Source organism: Furipterus horrens, unplaced genomic scaffold, assembly GCF_987537825.1.
Source record: "Furipterus horrens unplaced genomic scaffold, mFurHor1.1.pri manual_scaffold_4, whole genome shotgun sequence".
Taxonomy (NCBI): Eukaryota; Metazoa; Chordata; class Mammalia; order Chiroptera; family Furipteridae; genus Furipterus; species Furipterus horrens.
This window is the reverse complement of record NW_028327174.1, coordinates 177,817,778-177,841,006: the sequence shown is the minus strand read 5'-3', so window position 1 is coordinate 177,841,006 and position 23,229 is coordinate 177,817,778. Positions and strand designations below refer to the sequence as shown.

General features: G+C 38.0%; 2 protein-coding genes across 2 annotated transcripts in view; one reads left to right on the top strand and one right to left on the bottom strand.

The window, feature by feature from the left end:
• The window catches only part of INVS (inversin), a 138,550-nt gene extending 119,490 nt beyond the window's left edge, over nucleotides 1-19,060 (bottom strand). Inside the window, 2 exon segments of the mRNA XM_090274496.1 lie at nucleotides 1,951-2,117; nucleotides 18,002-19,060. Coding sequence (XP_090130622.1) covers nucleotides 1,951-2,117; nucleotides 18,002-18,218 — 384 coding nt within the window. The 5' untranslated portion in view covers nucleotides 18,219-19,060.
• A 2,602-nt stretch (nucleotides 19,061-21,662) lies between these two features.
• ERP44 (endoplasmic reticulum protein 44) overlaps nucleotides 21,663-23,229 on the top strand; it is a 90,545-nt gene continuing 88,978 nt past the window's right edge. The window contains exon 1 of the mRNA XM_090274494.1: nucleotides 21,663-21,916. Coding sequence (XP_090130620.1) covers nucleotides 21,860-21,916 — 57 coding nt within the window. The 5' untranslated portion in view covers nucleotides 21,663-21,859. The remainder of the gene's footprint in view (nucleotides 21,917-23,229) is intronic.

Genomic DNA, 23,229 nt, shown 5'->3' with positions numbered 1-23,229 from the left:
CTTCCTCATGTGTTTCACTGTGGATCATGTTTGATCTATTTTAATATGAGGAAATCCTAGAAGTTTAAGGTGAAGATGTTTTCTCTAAAGAGAATTTTTGCTTGGGTCTGCTCGGAGGCAGGGTGTGCTACAGACCTGGAACATATATCATCTACAACTATTCTTTGAAAATTCCTTATAGACCCTTCACCATATTATTCCTGCCTGATCTATACAAACTTTGATTTCTTAATAATGGTGGTTTTGTATGAAGCACAAGATCAAACACAATATCCGGGTTTGATATGCACAGACAGAGTACTAAAGAATTATTACCACCATTTTCTGGAAATTCTATTAATGCTAGTATAGCCTAAAATTACATTACTGCTTTTGGCAACACAGAAAAACAAATTGCAACACAGAGATGGGAAAAGGCATAATTATCAGATAGCCCAAAGAACGTGAAACTTGTTCTTTATGAAGTTAGCAATGTAAATTGTGACATGTAAATCATAGTTCTATTTATTTCTTAACATAAAAAAAACTCACAGTTAAGAAAATAAAGGTGAAACAAAAAGCAGAAGCACTGTGCTGCGTCTTGTGAAGAGCCATGCAGCTAAGCTAGCAGCTGCGCACTCCCTTCTTTCACTTTATACCTCTACCAAAATGTCCTATTACAGGATCATCAACTCACATACTCATTTTTTCCCACATAATCCACTGATATTAAGTTCCTCCAATCAACATTTTTGAAGGTGAGTTTTAAACCTAAATGAATCATAATTTTTAAAAATCTGTCAAATTCTTAATATGGGGGCTCTCCCCAATCTGAAATGTTTACTTTATGAAAACAAGTTATATGAAGTTACCTTCCTGAATGAGTAATTTTAACAGCTGACAAGCCTAGGTGAAAGGTTATAAGTACCTGAGTAGTAGTTAAAAGTGAAATGGAAAATGAGAGATTTTTTAAAAAATTACTATAGTGAAAAGCAAGTTCAAAAGCAATAACTTTGGAAATAACCTGACATACCAAACATACAACTAGCATATCCAACAGTGTATCTTCTTAATGCCAGTCTCTTTTTATGTATTCAACCAATGAAAGGGTGTTTTTCTAACCCTTCAACTAATAAGCTATATCTGGTTCAATTTTTAATGGGAAATAACTCTAACAGTTTCTGCTTGATTTACCTAATTTTTATTGCTTTTTACACAAAAAATACATAAGTCTAAGATAACAGAAAAACACCAGGCACTAGAAATACATTTTATAGACCAAAATTGTATGGTGGGAAATAGTTTTCAGGTACATATATCTTTAAATAAATTTGAAACTTTCCATTTTATTTTTTGATATGTTTAATTCTAAAGATCTGAGATCTTGACAATGCCTTTAAAACTCTGAAATCATTTAAACTGGCAATATATTTTGAGTTTTTAAAAGTTGAAAATATATTCAGAAAATAAATTTCTTTTATCCCCCCTAAATGCCCCTTATTTTAAGGGAAACCATAGATTTTTATTGCAATAGTAATATTCATTAAGCAAAAAATGTTTAACAGTGGAAAGCACAAAAATTCTTAATATTCTCAACATTAAACCCAACCACTATTAACATCTAAGTGGAGTGTTGTTGTTGTTTTTGTTAATTGCTTTTCTCCATGCATAAATTGGTTTGTAATAGCGTTCAGTCATATCATACAGACAATTTTGATTCCTTTTCCCTGACTTAACCTTAGATCATAAAATAAAGTCTATTGCTTGAGGAACTTGGGTGAGTCAAAGTAGCCACTGATGGTGACCTGTGCTTTACTATCTACAGTTTTAAGTCTACTCGTAGAGAAAACATATGAAACTAAGAGTCATATATCTGTGATTTCTTTATCATCTGTCCATTGCACAGTTCCATGAACCAAGTAACAACTACCACACAAAATGTTTATACTTCAAAGTAATTTTACATCTCACCTTTTGAGCTGCAAGATGGAGGGCTGTTCTCTGGCTATGGTCAGTTTTATTAACATCTGCTCCAGCCTTCAGGAGAGTATCTGCACAGTCCAGTCTGTCAGCCAACACACAGTACATAAGTGGTGTTCTCCCAAATTGATCTTCTTTGTCTTTAAGGGCAGCGTTTCCTATGAGTAAAAGAAACAGATGGTGATATTTGATAATTGTTGTTGTTATTACTAATATGACTAGGAACCACATTTATTAAGTGTTTATCAAGCATTGCGTTAAATGTACTAAATACATTATCTCATTTTTACTGATCCTATGAGATAGATATAACCATCCCTATATTATAGGAAACAAACTCAGAGAAGTAAAGTAACTTGTTTACATTACATTGGAAGTGGCCCTGGCTAGTGTGGCTCAGTGGACTGAGTGCTGGCATGTGAACCAAAGGGTTGTCAATTTGATTCGCAGTCAAGGCACATGCCTGGGTTACAGGCCAGTTCCCCAGTTGGTGGCGTGCAAGAGGCAACCACACATTGATGTTTCTCCCCCTGTATTTCTTCCTCCCTTCCTCTTTCTCTAAAAATGAAAGAAATAAAATCTTTTTTTAAAAAAAAAAAAAAAGTAGGAGGTGAAGCTAAAATTCAAAATGATTATTGACTCTAACGGCCATATTCTTAACTACTATGTCATGCTAAATTAACATTTTGAGATATAAAGCTACAAATTTTCCTCCCTCACTCCTTTCTTTTGTCAACAAATAACTAGAGCAGACCATACACTAGGCAATGTGGTATGTTTTTAGAGATATAAAAATGAATCATGGTTGGCTTCCTCTTTTAGACAATACAGAGCAAGTGTGTGCTGCGCTGATCCTCCTGTTATTTACAACTCAACACCCCAGGAAAAATATATGAAAGATGGAGGAAATAAGAGAGACTAATTAGAGAACTATGAAATGCCAGGAACAACCTGATAGCGAGTTCCCTAAAGGTTTTTTTGTTTTTGTTTTTTGCCTCCTCTATATAGCCTGTCTGGGTGCTAAAGTAGCCCACCTGAAACACTGATGAGCACAGACACAAAATTCCCCAACACGCCTATTCTCTCCAGTCAAAAGACTGGGAAGACAGTAGCCCTGCAGGAGTGAACTCTTGTGACTGTACCTGCTCTACTCAAAGCACATACAACAAAAGAAGCTGCAATTCCTTTTCTCCTGGCTGAGTACTGCAGCGACGGTGGGAGGAGCCCATGAACAACTGTGCTCCATGAACATTGTGCTCCACATTAAGCAAAGGATGGCAATGAGATACCCAACCAGAGAGTGGGTGTTGTAGAGAGGAGGAAGCTTAAGAAAGCAATTCTTTAAATAGGTACATGAAGTTGTGGACAACTCTGAGCAGCTCATGTGTGAAACTAACCAGAATCAAAATGGAAAAACCTTTGAAACTTGAATGCTGGGTGGAATACTGCCCAGGTTCTAAATTGGCCTGGCGAGCCCAGAAGTGATGTGAAAAGCCTCGCAGAGCTTGGGAAAATAACTTGAAATTTGAATCACGGTCCACAAAATTGGAACAAAATGTTCATTCAAACTTAAATAGAATGTCAGTCTACTAAAATAGGAGATTTAAGTAGGATCCAGAGTCTCAACATATAATATACAAAATATCCAAAATTACTACATAAACCAACAGCCAGAAAAATATTTACTTAGATAAGAAAAGATAATTAACAGGCAGCAACACTGTCATGATACAGATATTAGAATTACCTGACAAGGATTTTTTTTTTTTTTTGGTTTTTCAATTACAGTTATCCCCTTTTCCCCCAATTTCTCTCCTCCACCCAGCCCACCCCCTCTCCCGCCATCATATCCCTCCCCGTTGTCCATGTCCATGAGTCATTTATATAGGTTCTTTGACTAAACCCTTCCCTTACTTATCCCCCTTCTCTCCTTCCCCCCTCCCCCCTATTGACTGCTATTCTGCTCTTTGTTCTATTTAGTTCCTTTGTTTGTGTTGTTCTTTACCTGACAAGGATTTTAAAGCAACTATGATAAAAATGATCTGACAAACAACTATGAACACTACTGAAACAAACAGAAAAACACAGTCTCAGCAAAGAAATAAAATATAAAAGATGAACCAAATGAAAATTTTAGAATGGTAAATACTTAAGAAATAAGTAAATAACGAAATTTTAAAAAAACTTTGTTGTATATGATCAATATTAGACTAGAAATGACAGCGAGAAAAAAAATCACTGAACTTGTTACAGACCAATAGACATTATTCAGCCTGAACAACTGATAGAAAAGATAGAAACAGAGTTTCAAGGTTCTGTGGGATAATAACAAAGTATCTATCATTCATATCACCACAGAAAAAGAGGAAAAAGAATGAAGGCCTGAAAACATATTTGAAGGAGTAATCTCTAGAAATGACCCATAGTTGGTAAAACACACAAACCTAAAGATTTAAGAAGCCGAGCAAAGCTCAAACAGAATAAACCCAAAGAAATCCATGTTGACTCAGTCATAACCAATTCTGAAAACTAAAGATAAAGGAAAAAAATCATGAAAGCAGCCAGAGAGAAGCAACATATTATCTATAGAAGAACAACAATTCAAATGACAGTATATTTCTCATGAGAAACTATAGAGCCAGAAGACAATGACACAATATTTTTCAAGTGTGGGGGTCAGGGGAGAGCAAAGAGATGTCGACACAGAATTCTGTATCCAGTGCATGCCTAGGGCTGAGGCTGGAGGTGGGGGTTGAGGGGCATAGCTAAAGGATACAGGGTTTCTTTAGGAGGTAATAAATTGTTCTAAAATCAATTGTGGTGATATTTGTCCAACTCTGTGAATATACAAAAACCATTGAATTGTATACCTTAAATTGGTCGATTATATGGTATATATGGTGAACCTCAATAAAGCTGTTACAAAAAGCCCTACTACATATAAATTAAGACAGAATAGCACAACATTGAAGAAATGCAGAGAAAAACACAAAAGGGAAAAATCAGTAAACACATAACAAATTGGAATTCTCAAATCCTAACATTAATAATTACATTAAAGACAAATGGTATGAACACAATAATAAAAAGAGAGATAGATTTAAAAATGAGGACCCAATTGCCCTAGCCAGGTGTGGCTCAATTGGTTGGAGTGCTGTCTACACCAAAAGACTGGAGGTTCAATCCCTGGTCAGGGGCGCAGGTGGAAGGCAACTAATTAAGTTTCTCTCTCATATTGATGTCCCTGTTTCTATCTCACATTGATGTCTCTCTCTCTCCTGCCCCCCACCCTCTCTCTCTACAATCCACACAGATATCCTCAGGTGAGGATTAAAAAACAAACAAAAAACAAGGACTGAACTATATGCTATTTATAAGCAACTCACTTGAAATATAATGCTATAAGTAGGTTAAAAGTAAAAGAATGAGCAGATATACCATGTAAACAAACACTAATCAAAAGAAAGCCGGAGCAATTATACTAATATTTGTTAAAGTAGGCTTCATAGAAAAGACAGTTAGCAGAGACAGATAAAAACATTATGTAATGATAAGAGTCAATTCATCAAGAATACATAACAATCCTAATATGTATGTACCAAACCACAGACTGCGAAATACAGGCAGCAAAAACTGATAGAATTGAAAGAAAACTTGAAAAGCTCACAATTAAAGTTGGTAACTTCAATACCCCTCTCTTAATAATTGCTTGAACCACCAGAATGAAAACTAGCAATGATAAAGAAGAACTAAACACTACTATAAAGCAGCAGACTATAACTGATATTTACTGAACATGTCACACAATGACAGCAAAATATAGTCATTCAAAACACCAAAATAGGTCATACATTAGGTCATAAGACAAATGTTAAAAGATTTAAAGAGGTGAAATCATACAATGTTCTCTGACAATAATTAAGCTAGAAATCAGTATCAGAAGGATAATGGGAAACCATTGAATATTTGGGAATTAACACATAGATAATACACGGGTTAAAGACAAAATCTCAAGGGAAATTTTTTTAAAAAATAAATAAGTGAAAATAAAAATACTGTTGTAAGGTTCCTACCCTACACATGAGGGGAGCTTAGAAGGAAATATACAGCACTGAATACTTGTATTAGAATAGAAGAAGTTTCATATCAATGACCTATGCTTCTACCTTGACACAAACACACACAAAAAGAGAACAAACTTAACCCAATGAAGCAGAGGAAGAAGATAATAAAGAGCAGAGATCAATGAAATTAAAATCAGAAAAACATTAGAGAAAAACCAAGTAAGTTAAAAGTTGGTTCTTAGAAAATTCCAATAAAATTAATAAATCTCTGATCAAAATTGATCATTAAAAACAGAACATAGAGAAACTTCTGATATCAAGAATGAAAGTGGGACATCACTAAGGAGCCTGCAGACATTAAAGGGAATGTTATAAATAACAAACAAAACCACAATTTAAATGAAATGGCAAAAAACCAGAGACACAGATCAGTAAGACAGAGCAGGATGACAGCTATGGGATGAAGCGGTTAAAGGGGGGAGGGATGGAGCAAAAAGGAAAAAGGACCCATAGACACAGACAACTATGTGGTTATTGTGGTGAGAAGTGGGAGGGCTATAAGGAGAGTGAATGGTAATGGAAAAAATACAATAAAAAATAATAAAAATAAGCCCTGGCTGGTGTGGCTCAGTGGACTGGGTGCCAGCCTGTGAACGTGAAGTTGGGTGGTTCGATTCCCAGTCAGGGCACATGTCTGGGTTGCAGGCCAGGTTCCCACTTGGGGCTGTGTGAGAGGCAACTGACTGATGTATCTCTTGTACATAGAGGTTTCCCTCCCTTTTTCTTTCCCTCCCCTCCCTCTCTCTCTAAAATAAATAAATAAAATCTTTAAAAAAAAAGAAAAAAGAAAACATGAAAAAGCTTCACTATAAAAAGACTTGAGAGTACAGAAGTAGATATGATCGATTTATTTTTGACACAGGTACAAAGGCAAACCAATGGATAGTCTTTTAAATAAATGGTGCTAGAAAAATTAGACATCTATATGCAAAAACAAAAGAAACAAATCCAAAACTCTTAACCTACACTTTTCACCATGTGTGAAAATTATCTCAAAATCACTCATAAATTTAAATGCAAAACCTCTATAACTACATAAAAGTTTTAGAAGCAAATGAAAGTAAAAATCTCTGTGACCTTGGGTTAGGCAAAGATTCGTTAGATATGATACTAAAGAACAATTCATTAAAAATTGATAAATTGGATTTCATCTAAATTAAAAACTGTTTGAAAGACACTATTAAGAAAACAAAAAGATAAACCAGAAATTGGGAGAAAATATTTGCAAAACATGAATCTGCTAAAACCTTCTATCCAGAACAAAGAATTCTTACAAGTGCACAACAAAAAGACAGACAACGTAATTAAGAGATGGACAAAAGGTTGGAATAGATTTTTCACCAAATAGGCCTAAGATAATAATGTTCAATGTCATTAATACACAGGGAAATACAAGTTCAAACCACAATGTGATGCCATTACACGTTTATCAGAGTGGCTAAAACAAAAACAAAATCAAAACAAACCTGATATTACCAAATGCTGGTGAGAATGTAGAACAACTAGAAATCTCAGACATCACTGGTAGGAATACAAAATGGTACAGTCACTATGGAAAATTGTCAGTTTCTTATTAAGTTAGTTATTGTGTTACAAAGTGACCCAATAATCTCGCTTCTACATGTTTATATGGGGAAAACAGAAACATGAAAACTCATGTTCACATCAAAACCTGAATGTGGATGTTTATGGAAGCTCCATTTACAATTGCTACAAACTAGAAATATCTCAAATGCCCCTGAACTGAAGAATGACAAAATAAACTGTAGTATATCCACAAAATAGGACACCGCTCAACAATAAAAAATGAACTACTACTGATCTACTCGAGAACATGGGGGAAAAAATTTCAAATGCATTAAATAAAAACTCAGTCTCAAAGGATACATACTGTATGATTCACTTACATGGCATTCTGGAATATGTAAAACTATAGGGACAGAAAACAGCAGTGGTTGGTCACCAGGGGCTGATATATGGGGAGATACTGATTATAAATGAACACATGGGAACTTGGGGGTGAGATGGAACTGTTATATATCCTGATGATGGTAAAGATTACATGACTATATATTTGTTAAAATAGATAATTGTATATTACAAGGGTAAAGTTTACAATTTTCCTATATTACACCTCAATAAATTTTACTTGACAAGAACAACAACAAAAGATACCACAGCTCCTGTCATGAACTTCTAAGTGAAAAATTTTTGTTACTTTCATCACAGGTAATGATCACAGGTATTCATATACTAGATGAGGGTAATCTCATAAGAGTTGAGAATAAGCCAGTTACACTTTTTTTCAGACAAAGCAACTAAGAAATTTTATCCTTATTTCTTTTATTTTTCAATTATAGTTTACATGCGATAGTATTCTGTATTAGTTTCAGATATACAGCATAGCGGTTAGACAATCATGTACTTTACAAAAAGCTTTTGAAATCAAGGGACACTATCAACAAAATGAAAAGACAACTTATTGAATGGGAGAATATATAATATTTGCCAATGATACATCCAATAAGGAGTTAATATCCAAAATTTATAAAGAACTCAGACACTCAACACCAGAAAAACAAACAACCCAATTAAAAATTAAACAGAAGACCTGAATAAACACTTCTCCAAGGAAGACATATAGATGGCCAATAGACATATGAAAAATTGCTAAACATCATTAATAAGCAGAGAAATGCAAATCAAAACCACAATGAGGTATCATCTTACACCTGTCAGAATGGCTAATATCAATAAATCAACAAACAGGTGTTAGCAGGGATGTGGAGAAAAGCTAGTTACATTTAAGGTGTTTTGGCATAAACTCTGCTAATGGGGGAAGAAAACTGACCAAATGAAATATTTTCTTGGGGGTAATATAAATGTTAGATGAAGAAAGTGGTGTTAACACTTATGTCTGAATTGTTTTGTGCCTGTAACTAAGCTACTGTTTTAGTCCTAAATATTTCAATATATATTTAAATCTTGGATATATTGGGACCCAGCAGTGCTTTATAGCGTCTCAGATAACTCACTTGCTAATCCATGTTTCCATGTATACTGGTAATAAAGCAAGAAAGGTCATGGCTCTTGAGATTTAAAAGAGCCTTACAAATATAGGCAGATTGCCTCCTGTAGGAAGCAAGTGTTCTTTTCCAAAATCTTGGTTTTGAGATGGATGCAAGGTTTGCATTTGATTCAGCATATGTAATATCAGAAGCCCCTGTGCAAAACTCTTCTGAGAGGTAAAAAACTGCTAGGTATTATTTTGTCCATAAGGGCCTCCATATATAATCAAGAAGATTCCAGAGATTCTATCATTGCATTTATCATTGCATTTATAGATAAGAACTCATTTAAACGCAAAATCATTTACAAAAGTAAAATGTATTATATATAGGTAGAGCAGGTACTTTTCATCGTTTGAGCCCTTCTGGAGTTAAAATGATACTTATAGAAAAGATGTGACAATAGAGCTAGTCTCTAGTTGATTTTCACGATTGAACAATTCTCTCTACCAGCATCTTACTTGTTAGTGTTACACAATTAGCAGTACCTAGTATTAGCAAGATGGTGGCACTTTATAGTATAATTTCCCCCTGAAGTGTGTGCGATTCCTCCTTGGAAGCTTTAGTAAGGAAGAAGATTCAGGACCTGTGGTCACATGTACAGATGTTGAGAAAGGGAGGGAGTCATCACATACTGGGATAATCCCAACTGATTAAGCTTCTCAGGGCCAAAGTGAAGTCAGCACCATGGGGTTAATAGGTAACTCTACCACCTAAGACAGCATTTTAGGCCAATTGCTAGGCTCTTCTCAAGTCCCCTGTAATATACAGAAAACATCAACCTTCTCTTCAATCCCTGGCATACTTTGTTTCTGTGTAACTAGTTATTTACACTTCCCAGCAGAGAAGATTTTATTGGGTCATGTCACCCATTCAGTATGTCATGTCTATAAGGCAAAATTTGTATATTTGAGGAAACTAAAGGCATGTATCCCCTATTCATGATTAGAAAAAAAAACACAATAAAGATTAAATTTTAAGAAAAGTAAGAAAAGAAAAAGCAGCACTCAGCTTCACTTCGATCTTGTTTTGATTCTGAGTAATGAGGATCTCATCCAGTTCTGAGCTTCCTGGCTAACTAAGAGAGGCCTGTGCCTTTATCTATCTACCCAACCACTTTTCTTAAATTTCCTCAGTTATAAGATTCAGCCAATACCTGCCCAGCCTACACAATAGCTTATTTTGATGTTTAAGAGAAATGGTTTGTTTGGAAGGGTTTGGTAACTGCAACATGTTGTACAAATGCAGGGCTTTTGATGCAAACTGATATGCACTGGGTGACTGGCACCTAAATTTGCATTCCTGTCAGGGGCAGCTAATATAGAAAGCAGCTGGCTAGTGTGCTGTGCTGTTTTAATTACTCTGGCAACTGTAGAGCTAGCCTCTAATCCATGGCCAATCGGTGCTTGCTTAGCTGGCTGGGGTGCCATTCTGCATGTGCTCAGCCTCAGCGCAGCTCAGAAAGCTGAGTTGGAACCATAACTGGAAAGTTACTGCTTTACTGCATTCAGTTATTTTAAGGCTAGTTGGAGCAGAAGAGTCTGCTTGGTTAACGGACTCTTATGTGCAGACACCACAGCTCCAGCTCTAGCGCTTCGAGGAAATGACTGCCACTTGTAATGACAGTTGTGCCAGTCTACGCAACAGTGATGGCGCCATACTCTCCAACACAAGTAAACCCGGCATTCTCTACCGACATTTTGTTTGTTTGTTCTGAAATGCTACCTTTGTGTGGCATCAAAGATGCGCTCCATCTGCTTTTACCCATTTCTTATGTCACATCTTTGTACTGTCATCATCTTAGGAAGGCCTCTGTGGTCATTTAAAAAATACCTGCTCACTGTTATTCAGGCAACACCGGGACAATGGGAAGAAGATAGGGTTCTTAATCAAAATGTTTGGTTTGACCCTCAGCTTCGCAGTTATTAGCTGTACAACTAAATTCCGTAACTTCTAAGTCCCTAAAATATAAAATGAGAATAACATATATTTTGAAGACAGTTGAGATTTTATAAAATATTTTTACATAATACCTCATAATATTGTGACATCTTAGTATATCGTTTACACTTATGGCTATTTTGAAATATTCATAGTTGTTAGATCTGCCACCAGACCTTGTTATTTAATGTGTTAAAAGTGATTATAGCCTGCCTGGCTGCTGTGGCTCAGTGGATTGAGCGTTGGCCTGCGAACCAAGTGTTGCTGGTTTGATTCCCAGTCAGGGCACATGACTAGGTTGCATGTCAGGTCCCCAGTTGGGGGCATGAGTGAGAGGCAACCACACAGTGATGTTTCTCTCCCTCTCTTTCTCCTTTCCCCGATCTCTAAAAATAAATAAATAAATAAATAAATAAATAAAATTGTTTGAAAAAATAAAATAAAAATAAAAAGGTGTCTGTTACTTTTAAAAAAGTGATTATAGGTATATTGCTCTATCATACTTTAAAACTAATTTGATAACTGTAATTCAACAGAACTGATTTTCTTTGGATTCCTATATATTATATTTAAGCTCTTAAACATAGCTCCAAGAAGGGCCATAAGCTTTGCCAGATTGCCAAAAGGACCTGTAGCACAAAAACAAGTTAAGAAAAATCCAATCCAGATAACCATTAAGTTGGTCATCAGGTTTAGACTTAATCGGTTTTCTTTCTGGTCTCTCTCTCTCTGTGCGCTCATACACATGAATGTGCGCATGCCTTCAGGAACACAGCCTCAGTCTAGTTTTGAAAGCACGCATTTTGTAATTAGACTTCCAGGCTTCGATCTTAGTTCTGCTACTTATTAGAGAAGTTACTTAATCTCTCTATGCTTCAGGTTCCTCTCATATGAAATGAGGGTAACAGTAGTACCCAAAACTCTTTGTAGTGCTTTGCTATTAAATGAGTTAGTAAGTTGCAAAACACCTAACGCTGTGCCTGGCACGTATAACATACATTAGTAAATGTTGGCTAATTTTATTAGTTATTAGTATGGATGCATATACATGTAAGTATATTGATATACACATATGTATTAAGAAAGCATTTATAAAATGTTTAGGGTCAGGGTTGAGGTAAAGGAAGAAATGCCCTGAAATAAAGCCACTACTCTACCACTTATGAGGCTCCTTGCCAGACCTAACTACTGTGTAAGGGAGATGCGAAAAACAAAGAGAGAAAAGAGTCTGAGAGACTTACACTTGCTCAGAACATGGACGGGGGAAAACATGTGGTGGAATCAGAATGGCGCTGCCTGGTCACTTCACCACAGCCAACCACCCCAAACACTATCAACAGTGACAATATCAATCTCGCACACTGTGCATGCTCACAAATGACTTAGTTTGTTTTCACAAATGAAAGTGTTATTCTTTGTTGCATCACCACCCATAGTTACAATTACTTTTTTCTTGTGGTGAGGACTTTTAAGATCTACTCTCTTAGGAACCTTCAAATATACAATACAGTAATTTTACCTAGAGTCACCCTAGATGTTTCACAGTCATTATCTCATTTAATTCTCACATAAGCAGACTATTATAACCTTTAGTTTACAGATGAGGAAACTTAAGTTCAAAAAGATTAAGTGGCTAAGCCAAGGAACTAACACTAATAAATGACAAAGCCAGAACTCAAAACTCAGGTTTGTCTGCCTCAAAAATCCATTTCCTTTCTGCTACACTACATTGTACAGTATTAAGTTGAATCTAATAAATATTATTATCAACTATATCTCTAGTATTCACTCAAACTATGAGTTTGATGTCAAGAAAAGAAGCTACATACCTATAAACAATAACCATAGCATATAAGGATATTACTATGTATGTTTATGCTTTTAGGGCCCAGGATAGAGCTCTAATTCATCTGAATCTAGGATGTAATGAGTTATGTTAAAATATTAATCCACTATATTAGGTTAAACACTAAAAATTACTACTAAAATGATGTCTCACTCAGGGAAAGCCTCTTCAATACTCCCCCAGGATACTGGGCAGCACAGAAAGTGTTCAATATAATTAGCTGTGTATGTAGAAAGAGATGCTCATCTGTTTCTATGGAAGCAAACACATCACTGACATACTTCTCCATGGAAACAGAGAAGGGGAAATAGAAAATGCTACAGTGAATGAATTCACTGAACAGTTGGTGAGCAAAAATTCAAGAAAAACATAATTCATCTGTAGTACTATGTTACTAGTTTCGAAAAAAGATATGTGTTACATAAAAGACTATATAAGATACACTGAAGCTTAAGAGGAAGCAGTTATATATATATATATTTTAAATTTAATCTGTATTGCATTTTTTCCATTACCATTTAGTCCCCTTATACGGCCCTCCCCCCAGCAATCACCACACTCTTGTCCATGTCCATGAGTCCTTTTCCTTTTTGCTTGATCCCTCTACCCCCTAACTTAGCCCTTACCTAGCTGTCATCTTGCAAAACAGTTATTATTTTAGTAGAAAAATACAAATGTTGGGAAATAACATAGAGCAAAGGTATTACTGTTTTTACAAAGAAGACATAATGGCAGAATTCTTAAAGATGAGCAGTGTTACAGTTCAAAGTCAGTGATAAGACCAGATGAAAGAAAATACCAGGAACCAATTTATAAATAAATTGATCAGCTTTTAGTGTTTTCACATCTTCATTTTTTTTGTTTGTTTTTTGCTGGATTTTTTTTTTTTTCCTTTGGGGATATAAAATTATAGGAATTATTTCAAGTTTTATTATGTAACACATTAGTTAATTTGTATGACTGAGCCTGTATAAGTATTTTTAATTTACAACATACTGCATATTGTTTCCTTTCAAAATTATACTTTTCATTAAAAAAATTAAGAATTAATTTTGTAAGATACTTTCGCTTAGGTATTCTGACTTAATTTTTTTCCCTTTGGAATTTTGTCCTAACTTATCTCTCAAGTCATTCAATTCAATTCAACTCAAGGCACATTTAATCTCAGCCCTCAAGCTGATTACAGACTTCTTGGAAGATATACATAAGAGAATGATTATAATGTTTATTCACTCCTTTAACAAATACTTCTCATGTGCCCACCATGTGCCAAGTACTGTGCTGAATTTTGTGGATGCTGTAATGAATGAAACAAGACACTGTCGACATGCATGGAGGCTATTAGCTTACAGAGGAGAGCTGTAGCTATACATGTAAATATACAGTCACAATCTAAGACAAGTTCTATGAAAGAAAACTACAGAGTTCCAAGAGAGAACACAATGAACAAATTCACTGAGACTGGCTGGTTAGAGCAGCCCCCTCTGAAGAAGTGACCTGACTGCTGAAGTCTGACACATGACTTAAGTGTTAGTCAGGCAGAGAATGGGAGAAGAGTAATTCATGCAAACGTCCTGAGATGGAAAAGGGCTTGGCAGGTTTGAGAAATTGAGAGAAAGCAAGTTTTTCCTGTAAGCAAGTGGTGAAAGGCGAGGTTGGAGATGGGAAAAGGTATAGGCACACTTTTACCTTTTATTCCAAACACAATAAGAAGCAATTAAAGAGTTTTCAGCAGGAAAACGACAAAACTATATACACAATTTTCAGTACAAGTAAACACAGAATGTTTAGCAAAAAATTTCAAAAAAACACAATAAAAAGTATAGTATTTAACATCTATATCTAGGGGGTAAAACTACAATGTAATTGTTACCATAAAAGTCAGGATCACAAATTACTCCAAGGCGGGAGTGGGGGTGGGGGATGTATGAGGGGGCTTCTGGGGGACCAATATTTTGTCTCGAGTGGTTACCTGGATGTTTGCTTTATATTTATTTGTTAAGTTGTACATGTAAGTCTTATGTACTGCACTGTGTGTATATTTCAGAAGAACAAAGTACGTTTTTTTCTTTAATAAAAGAGTGGTAAAGCCGTGGGGACAAGAGGTACGGACAGCTCAGGAAGCTTGGTTTGGTGAGGGAGTGATAATTACCCTCATATCCGTTCTGAGTTGCATTTTCACGAATTGAGCACCCTGAGTTTTGGTATGAGGCCATCCAGGGAGAGACTTCTCTTTTCGCCTTTTTGTCCTAGCTGTGGCTCTGTGTCTAAATCCAGTCTACCTCCTGCATGACTGGGCTATGACTACAATGTATCTGCTTTTGACCCAGAGGTAGAAGCCACATGTCGAGAACGGCAGAGACAAGCCCTAACGGCATCCCTGGATGATTCTGTGAAGCAGAAATGTCTACCGCCCTAGACCGCCCAATTACCTTTGTACTGTTATGAGAATGAAATACACTTCTATCTTATTTAAGTCACGGTTACAGCAGTTTAGTCTGTGCACTGATACAGTTATGGAGGAAAGTTGAGAGATATGGCAATGCCTGTAGGGGGAAGGAAGGAACACGGAAGGGATTTCTAAATAATGGAGACGACAGAACATGTCTAAATGTTGATGGTAAGAATTAGAATAGAAGAAAAAGTTGCAAATATAGCAGTCAGAGATTTTTTAAAAATAGAGCAAGGTCCCCAAGAAGATAGGAAGAAATAGAATACACAGCATATGTGGAAGAACTGACCTTTGACAGAAAGGGATGTATGCTCTGTTTTAGAAGAAGAGACAAGAAAATGCAGGTAGATGAAGGTTAATTTGTAAACGTCTTGCTGAAAGATGAGGAGTTCCTACTTAAGGTCTTTATTTTCTGCAGGAAGTGTAAAGTATTAGGTGAGCATGGAGGGAGGGAGAAGTGGCAGTCAGAGGTCTGGTAGAGTGAAAAGGTATGAAACTGTCATTATGGACAAATGTGGTGCTATGAGCAGAAAGTGCTGAGTGACTATTTGAAGTGAGTAATCGTGACTCTAGGGTGTTTCCAACCTTCCAGGCAGGTTAAATTGTTCAGGAGTTTGCAGAGGTACATGGATTATATCCATTCAGAGCTGGGATTGCAACAGCTAGGTGCAACAGAAGGTGAGAAGAAAAAACAATTTTTCCAAGAAAAGAATTTTAATAAGAGACCATGGAATCAGGGCTAAATATGGGGGAAGGTAAGGACAGGAGACTGATAGTTGAAACTGGAAGGTAATAGTTGTAGAAGTTTCAGTGACATTGAAAAACTATTGTTTTCTAATCATCAGATAAATGTGAATTAAAACTGCAGTGAGACATTGTCTCACATGTCAGAATGGCAATCATCAATAAATCAACAAACAAGTGTTGCTGAGGATGTGGAGAGATGGATCCCTTTTGCACTGTTAGTGGAAATGCAGACTGGTGCAGGCACCATGGAAAGCAGTATGGAAATGCCTCAAAAAGTTAAAAATGGATCTGTCTTTTGACCCAGTGATCCCACTTCTGGGAATATATACAATAGCCAAGATGTGGAAGCAGCCCAAGTGTGCATCAGTAGATGAGTGGATAAAACAACTACGGGACATTAACACAATGGAATACTATTTGGCCATAAAAAAGAAGAAAAGTTTACCCTTTGCGGCAGCACGGATGGACCTAGAGAACATTATGCTAAGTGAAATAAGCCAGTGAGAGAAAGACAAATACCATATGATTTTACTCATTCGTGGAATCTAATGAACAAACTGAACAAGCAAAATAGAGACAGACTCATAGATAGAGAGCAGGCTGACAGCTCTGGGGTGGGCGAGGCTAGGGGGTTGAGGGATTGAGCAGAAAGGAAAAAGGACTCATGGGCATGGACAACAGTGTGGTGATGGTGGGGTGGGGGAGAAGGGTATAAGGGGACTAAATGGTAATGGGAAAAAATACAATAAAAATTTTTTTAACTCAAAAAATATAAATAAATAAAAGAAAAGCCATTATTCTTATTAGTGAGCTGAATGGTAGAATGTTTGAATAAATGACTCAAAGGCAGTGAAGATGTCAAGTTCCATAGAGTAACTGTGAATGTAGGAAGCTGAGGTGAAGCTGCAGTATCAGGTGATAACATTCCTAATAGAGAAAAGAAATCTTCACAGTATGTGGTAAAAAATTCTGTCTTTAAAGACAAGTAGAAGCTTATTCAGTAGAGAAGAAAGGGGGGAGAAAGTAGAAAAGAGGAGAGGAAACAGATGCATAGAGAAAAGTAAGACAAAATTCATGCCATATTGGGGAACAGAAAGCCTAGCCAGAAGTTAGAGTGCATGGGCAGAAGTTGCCGGAGAAACTGGAAAGGTAGGGTGAAAATTCTGAAAGAACAGGTGTGAAAGTTCAAGTAGTGTGGATATTTTAAAAACCCAAGCTGTCAATCATGATGTGAAAAAAGATCACAAATAATATACATTTTTGTTTTACTTATTTTATTTAGGACTAATGACTTATGAACAGGTGAATTTGTGGGTTTTACAGCTCTGGAAAGTTCTTACTCATTTTGTCCTTCAATACTGTCTCTCTCCTGTTTACCTTGTTCTCTATGTAGAGCTTCTATATTGGACCTGTCTCTATGCACATGCTAGGAAGGACACTGAATCAATGTCAATCAACTGAATCAATGACAGGGAGAATACTGAATCAATTCTAAATCATTATAATTTAACTTATTTGTAAGTGTTAGTACTAACAGTATATATTAAATGTTAAAGATCATTAGTTACTCTCTTTCTAGATCTCTGTTATTGCAAAGATGAATTATCTTAGCACCTTAGTGTACATATCTAGATTCAATGCCAAATACACAGTTATTTCTCAAGTACTTTCCCCCTAATTCTAATCCATATTTTTAAGTCTCAGGACTTAATTTATTTCTTGTTCAAGTTCTGGAACAAAATGTAAATAATAATGTAGTTCCATTAAAATGTGTAAATACAGTGCAAATTAAAACTAAATTTAACAAACTTCATAAAGACCAAGAGTTATTTTTAAAGTTTCTGTAGTTACAGGGACTGCTTACCTACGATGAGCCTGTGAAGAGCACCCTTATCTCCATTAATAGCAGCAGCATGAACTTGGGATGCTAATGAGGAGCCAGTAAAGAACAAGTTCTCTGACCTGTTCATAGTCTTTCCAACAACTGAAGCAACCTGAAACAATGATTTAAGCCATGAGCATACACAGGAAACACCTCTGAAACCTGTCTCATCTGTTGTAACTGGGTATTTTATAAACATGGTTTACTAGAATATGTGACCAGGATTCAAAAAATCTGCAGTCCAGGTCTTAGAATTGCTATAATGTGGCAAATTAGGTGATCCTTTGTATAAATTGCTCAACCTTAAAATGAAGGGGTTAGATGCTTCCAAGACCCTTCTCAGGGACTATTGAGGGGGAAAAATGGGGGTAGAGTTGATATTTAACATTAGGCACAGGGCCTAAAAACCACACTGATTTCTTATGTTAATACAAGTAATTTGATTCCACATAATATTAAATATTAAAATTGATATTGAGAATAAAAGTAATGAACAAGCCACAAAATAAGTATGATGTAAACTAGTTGTTAAGTCAGAATTAACTAGATTTAAGTGCTAAATTGAAAAGTTCCTCGTTTTCTTTCATGAAGATAAAAGGCAGAATTTTTAGTCTCCTTGTGTTTACCAAGGGAATATACCTTGCTTGAGATCCTGACCTTAGGGTCTTACTTGGAACACCACATCATTGGGATTAACCATATTTCATTAAGGAAAGTTTTGTTCTGACTGGTAGTCTGCTATGGTTCCTAGAACTGTCTAGAAATGCATTACAAGCATAGGAAAATAGTGAGTTCTCTATCATAAAGTGCTTAAGCAGAAGATGGATTACATCAGCAATGCAGCAAGAATTCAAGTACCTGATGGGAAAGTAAGAGGGGTAGTTGCATCAATGAACTTAAACTTCCTTCCTGAACATAAGATGTTCTATCAGAGTGGAATGCCTATAAGGATCAGGGAGGTAAAAAGTATAAGAAACACAGGGAGTCATGGGGATCATGGCAAACTGGAGCATATACAGCTATTTAAAGAGAGCAGCTGTTGATCAGCTACAGTGAATGAATGAATAGCTGCCGTTAAGGGTAGACAAGGCACTCATCTGATTTTACCAAGAAGTGTTACTCCAGTCTCAGAGAAGGAAAACTCTGACTCCAAAAAACCTCCGCTGCCTTGCGGCATACCTCTTCAGGGGAAAGGCTAAGGGAGTAAACCCCGACAGAAAATCCGGAGCCGGAGTCCCTAAGGCGGTTTGACGTTGTAGTCAACACCGGCAACTCCTGCGGCGCACCTGAAGCCAAGCTGTATCGACTCCGTCTTTCCCTTGGACCCTTCAGCTGCGAAGAGAGGGGGGGTCTGCTGCATGGGCAACAGCAGACCCTCCATATTACCCTGCCCAGGCTCTGTAGCTTCAGCGTCATCGCAAGATGTCGATTCAACACGGGAGGAGACAGATACTACCATGTCACTCCCGAGTCGGACTGCACAGCCATTCTCGGCGGTCCAGATGGACTCTTAAGAAGCTACACCATCGTCTCTCGAGACGGACGGCTGCCGACGACGACGTTACTCCAGTCTCTGTGACTCCTAAGAATCTGGGAGTTTTGTAAGATAAATGTCTCACTGCTGATGAGCTAGTACTTGTGTTGTCACTGAGAAGGATGTTTGGTTCAAATTCCGCCTTTGAGAGCAAAAGTGTTTTCTTAATTTTGGTCAAGGTCAGCTCTTCATGCCTTTCTTTATTTTACATGGGCATTGTGAGATGCTTCTGTCGTGTTTGAACATGTCTGTCATGTAAGAAAAACCACTGTCATATGCAGGCTTATATTGAAGTGACTTGAAAGAAGCTACAAAACAGGGGTGCAGATAGAAACACAGTAGAGGAATAACTGCACTGGGGCTCCAGGCTCTGTTCCATTAATAATAAACAGTGTGCCCTCTGGCTACCTCAGCTCTCTTTCTGTAAAATAGAAACATGGAAAAGGCAGACCATGTTGATTTGCTCAACAAGTACCACTTATGTGCTCAGTATTGTTCTGAACTTGAATATGTATCATTTTAGATTCTAAGTGATCAGAATTTTAGGCCCATGAAAAGCACACATACACCCCAAACTTTTCATACTCTTTGAAAATACACTAACAATTAATCTCACTTATGTATATTTATATATATTTCACCAACAGATAATACAGCTGACATTCGGGAAATGTTTGCTGAGTGAAAAGTCACAGTCTGAGTGCTAAGTCCAGAGCATGAGCCAGATCATAGTTTAATTTCTTGGAGTAATGAGTTTATACTCATGAGCATCTGTTCTCTTTAAATCCCCCATTTCTACCTCCTGTCAGAGATAGATCAGTGGTATAGCAGTAAGAGAATTGGACTAGGAGACAGGAAATCTAACTATAAGTCTTGGTTCTGCTACTATCTAATTTTGTCACCCGGGAAAGTGATTCCTTCTTTTTTTCTCAAATGTATATTTAACACTATTATTTTTTGTAATATTTATAGATGAAAATCAAAACCACTTTGTTAATTATAAAATACCAAGTCTCATCATCATTACTAACTATAAAACAAGCCAGTGTAATAAATGGTGTAATAATTATAACTGTACAAAACTAGTGGTGCTGTAGTCAGTCGTAAGCAAGGGAGAGTAATTCTGATTAGGACTAAAGGGCTGGTTGCTTGGAAAGTTCTGAAAGATGGACATTTTGGATGAAATTCCAGATAGAGAAGGGGTTAAGGTCATTCCAGGCAGCGGGAAAGCTGGGGCAAAGGCTGCGGGTAGGGAGAACCACAAAAACGCAGAATGCCTCCCGGGTACTTCGTAGTGATTGTTTGGCTACCCTCCGGGGCACGTGACCCGGCTAAGTGTTTGTAGATGAGGCTGGAGAGGTAACTGGGACCCGGTTAAGAGCCTCAACAGCTGGGCTAACGAATTCCATAAACGTCTTGTGGGGAGTGACCCATGCATTAGCAGCAATCACTCTCACACTTGAGCTTTTCAGTTTACAACGTGCTTTCCCATCCTATCCCATATCTACTTATACGAGCCTACAGGGACAATCAGGGATAAGTCATTTACTTATACAACCGGGGCCCTGAGAAGTGGCTCTGACTTGATAACGCAGCAATTAGCGCAGAAAGAAAAGGTAGCAGGCGGAGAGGCCAAAGACCGAGGCTCAAGCCACAGCCCAGGCCAGGAGCGCCGCCCGCGAGTCCGAGGTAGGGGCCAAGACAGTGCAGAGCGATTGGAGCTTCCCCAGCCGGGAACCCTCCTACTCACCCTCGCCTCCTCCAGGACTCAAGTCCCGGGGGCGGCTCCAGAAGAAACGACCCCCACTGGGCCGCCCCTCCCGCCAGGACAGACACTACATCCGGCTGGGGTAAACCCCACCATGCTGAAACTGAGCCCCTCAGAGGGCCGCCGGAGACCCTGGGTCGCACAGCCCTCTGGGAATTGTAGTTCCTATTTCCCCCGTTCTTCGCCCTGTATATACTACAGGGCCTCGCGCTCTGAGAAACCGGTGGACGTGGGCCGAGAGCCTGATGGGAAAGGAGTTCTGGATGCCTGATGAAGGGCTCAGTTAGAGTGGTTGCAGGACTACATTTCCCAATCTTCTCCCAGGTGGGCAAGACCCGGAAGTGAGGGTTTAGAGGCCTCTCTGGAAGTTGTCCCGGGTGTTCGCTGCTGGAGCGCCGGGTCGAGAGGACGGGCTGTAGCTGCCGGGAGACTCCTCCGCTGCCGCCGGCCCCCGGAGCCCAACCCTTCCCTAACCCAGTCCTACCCAACCCAGTCCCAGCAGCCAGCGCCTGTCCCTGCCGCGGTTCCCAGCGTTACCATGAATCCTCTCGTCTTCCTATCCTTACCGGACCTGAGATGCTCCCTGCTGCTCCTGGTGAGTGAGTGAAGGAATGACAGACCTTTCGACAGACCCATGGACGGCCTCCCGCCGTCGCCGAGAGGGAACACAGCTGCCCCCTACCCCTGCTTTCTTATCTTTTTCTCCGATGGTGAGGAGTGCACCCTCCCCCCGCTGCCTTCACTCTCAGCATCCGTCTGTCCACTTTCCAGGCCCAGGACTCCCGAGGCCTGAGAAACCACGGTCGGAGCTTGGGACCTGTAAAGAGGAGAATTAGCCCTGGAGAAAGGATACGTGGGAGGGTCACAGCGAGGCTCTCCCTCTGTCCCTGGAGTACGGAGGTAGTTTCAATCTCGAGGGCTCCTGGACCTAGTAGTAGCTTGAATCGGAAAGGACGGGGGATAGACCCATTACTGTTCCCTCTCATCATCTCGTTTTGGAAAGGGTGTGAGGCCGACAGGTGCTGGGGTCGTGTGAATCTCACTCTGGAGTCCTGAAACGGTGCCCAGGTTGGCAGAGCCCTCTGTTGTGGCTTGATATGATTGGTTGGGAACCCGGAACTGGAGACTGGTTTGGTGTTCGCTGAGGGTATAAAGGTGGAGTCTATTATTACCTGAAAATCTCAGCTCAAGGCCTCCCTCAATTTTTGTTACTGAACCCCTCCCCCAAATTTAAGCGGAGTTCTTTTTGCATACATATGCATTCATCCCTTAACTCACCTGCTCAGCTCCATCCCATGTTACAAAGGAATCTTTCCTCACTCCCTTTTCCTCCAAAGTACATCTTGAATGTGCAATCTAAGTAATCCAGGCTGCAGATCAGGTTGAGACAGAAGTGAAGGATTAACTACATATGGAAAAAAATGACATACCTTTAATTGAGCTGTTATTATAAAACAATATCTGAAAAAACTTTAATCGTAGATTTTTTAAAAGCCAAATTAAGAATGGACATTAAGTCAAAACCACTTTCTTTGGAATTTGAAAAACATAATTAAGTGACTCAAAGGAAGTCATATAGTTGGTTATCAGCAGAATTGGGACTTGAATCAGGTCTCTTAACTTACAGTGCTTATTCCACCATAGTACATAAAAATTTTAACTTTGTGTTTAAAATAGTTTCTCTCTCTCTCTCTCCCCCCACTTCTCCCTCCTCTCTTCCCTCTGTGATTTGCAAGTCACATTCAAAAACCGGATACAGTACTTGAACCTTCAGAGGAAAAAACACTAAAAAAACTAAAGGGGATGTCACAATATTTTTGAGAACTAAAAATTGTATATAGACGTCGTAATAGTAAATGATGAAGTGTCTTATTGCCATTTCTATACAGCAATGAATGACTTTGGTGT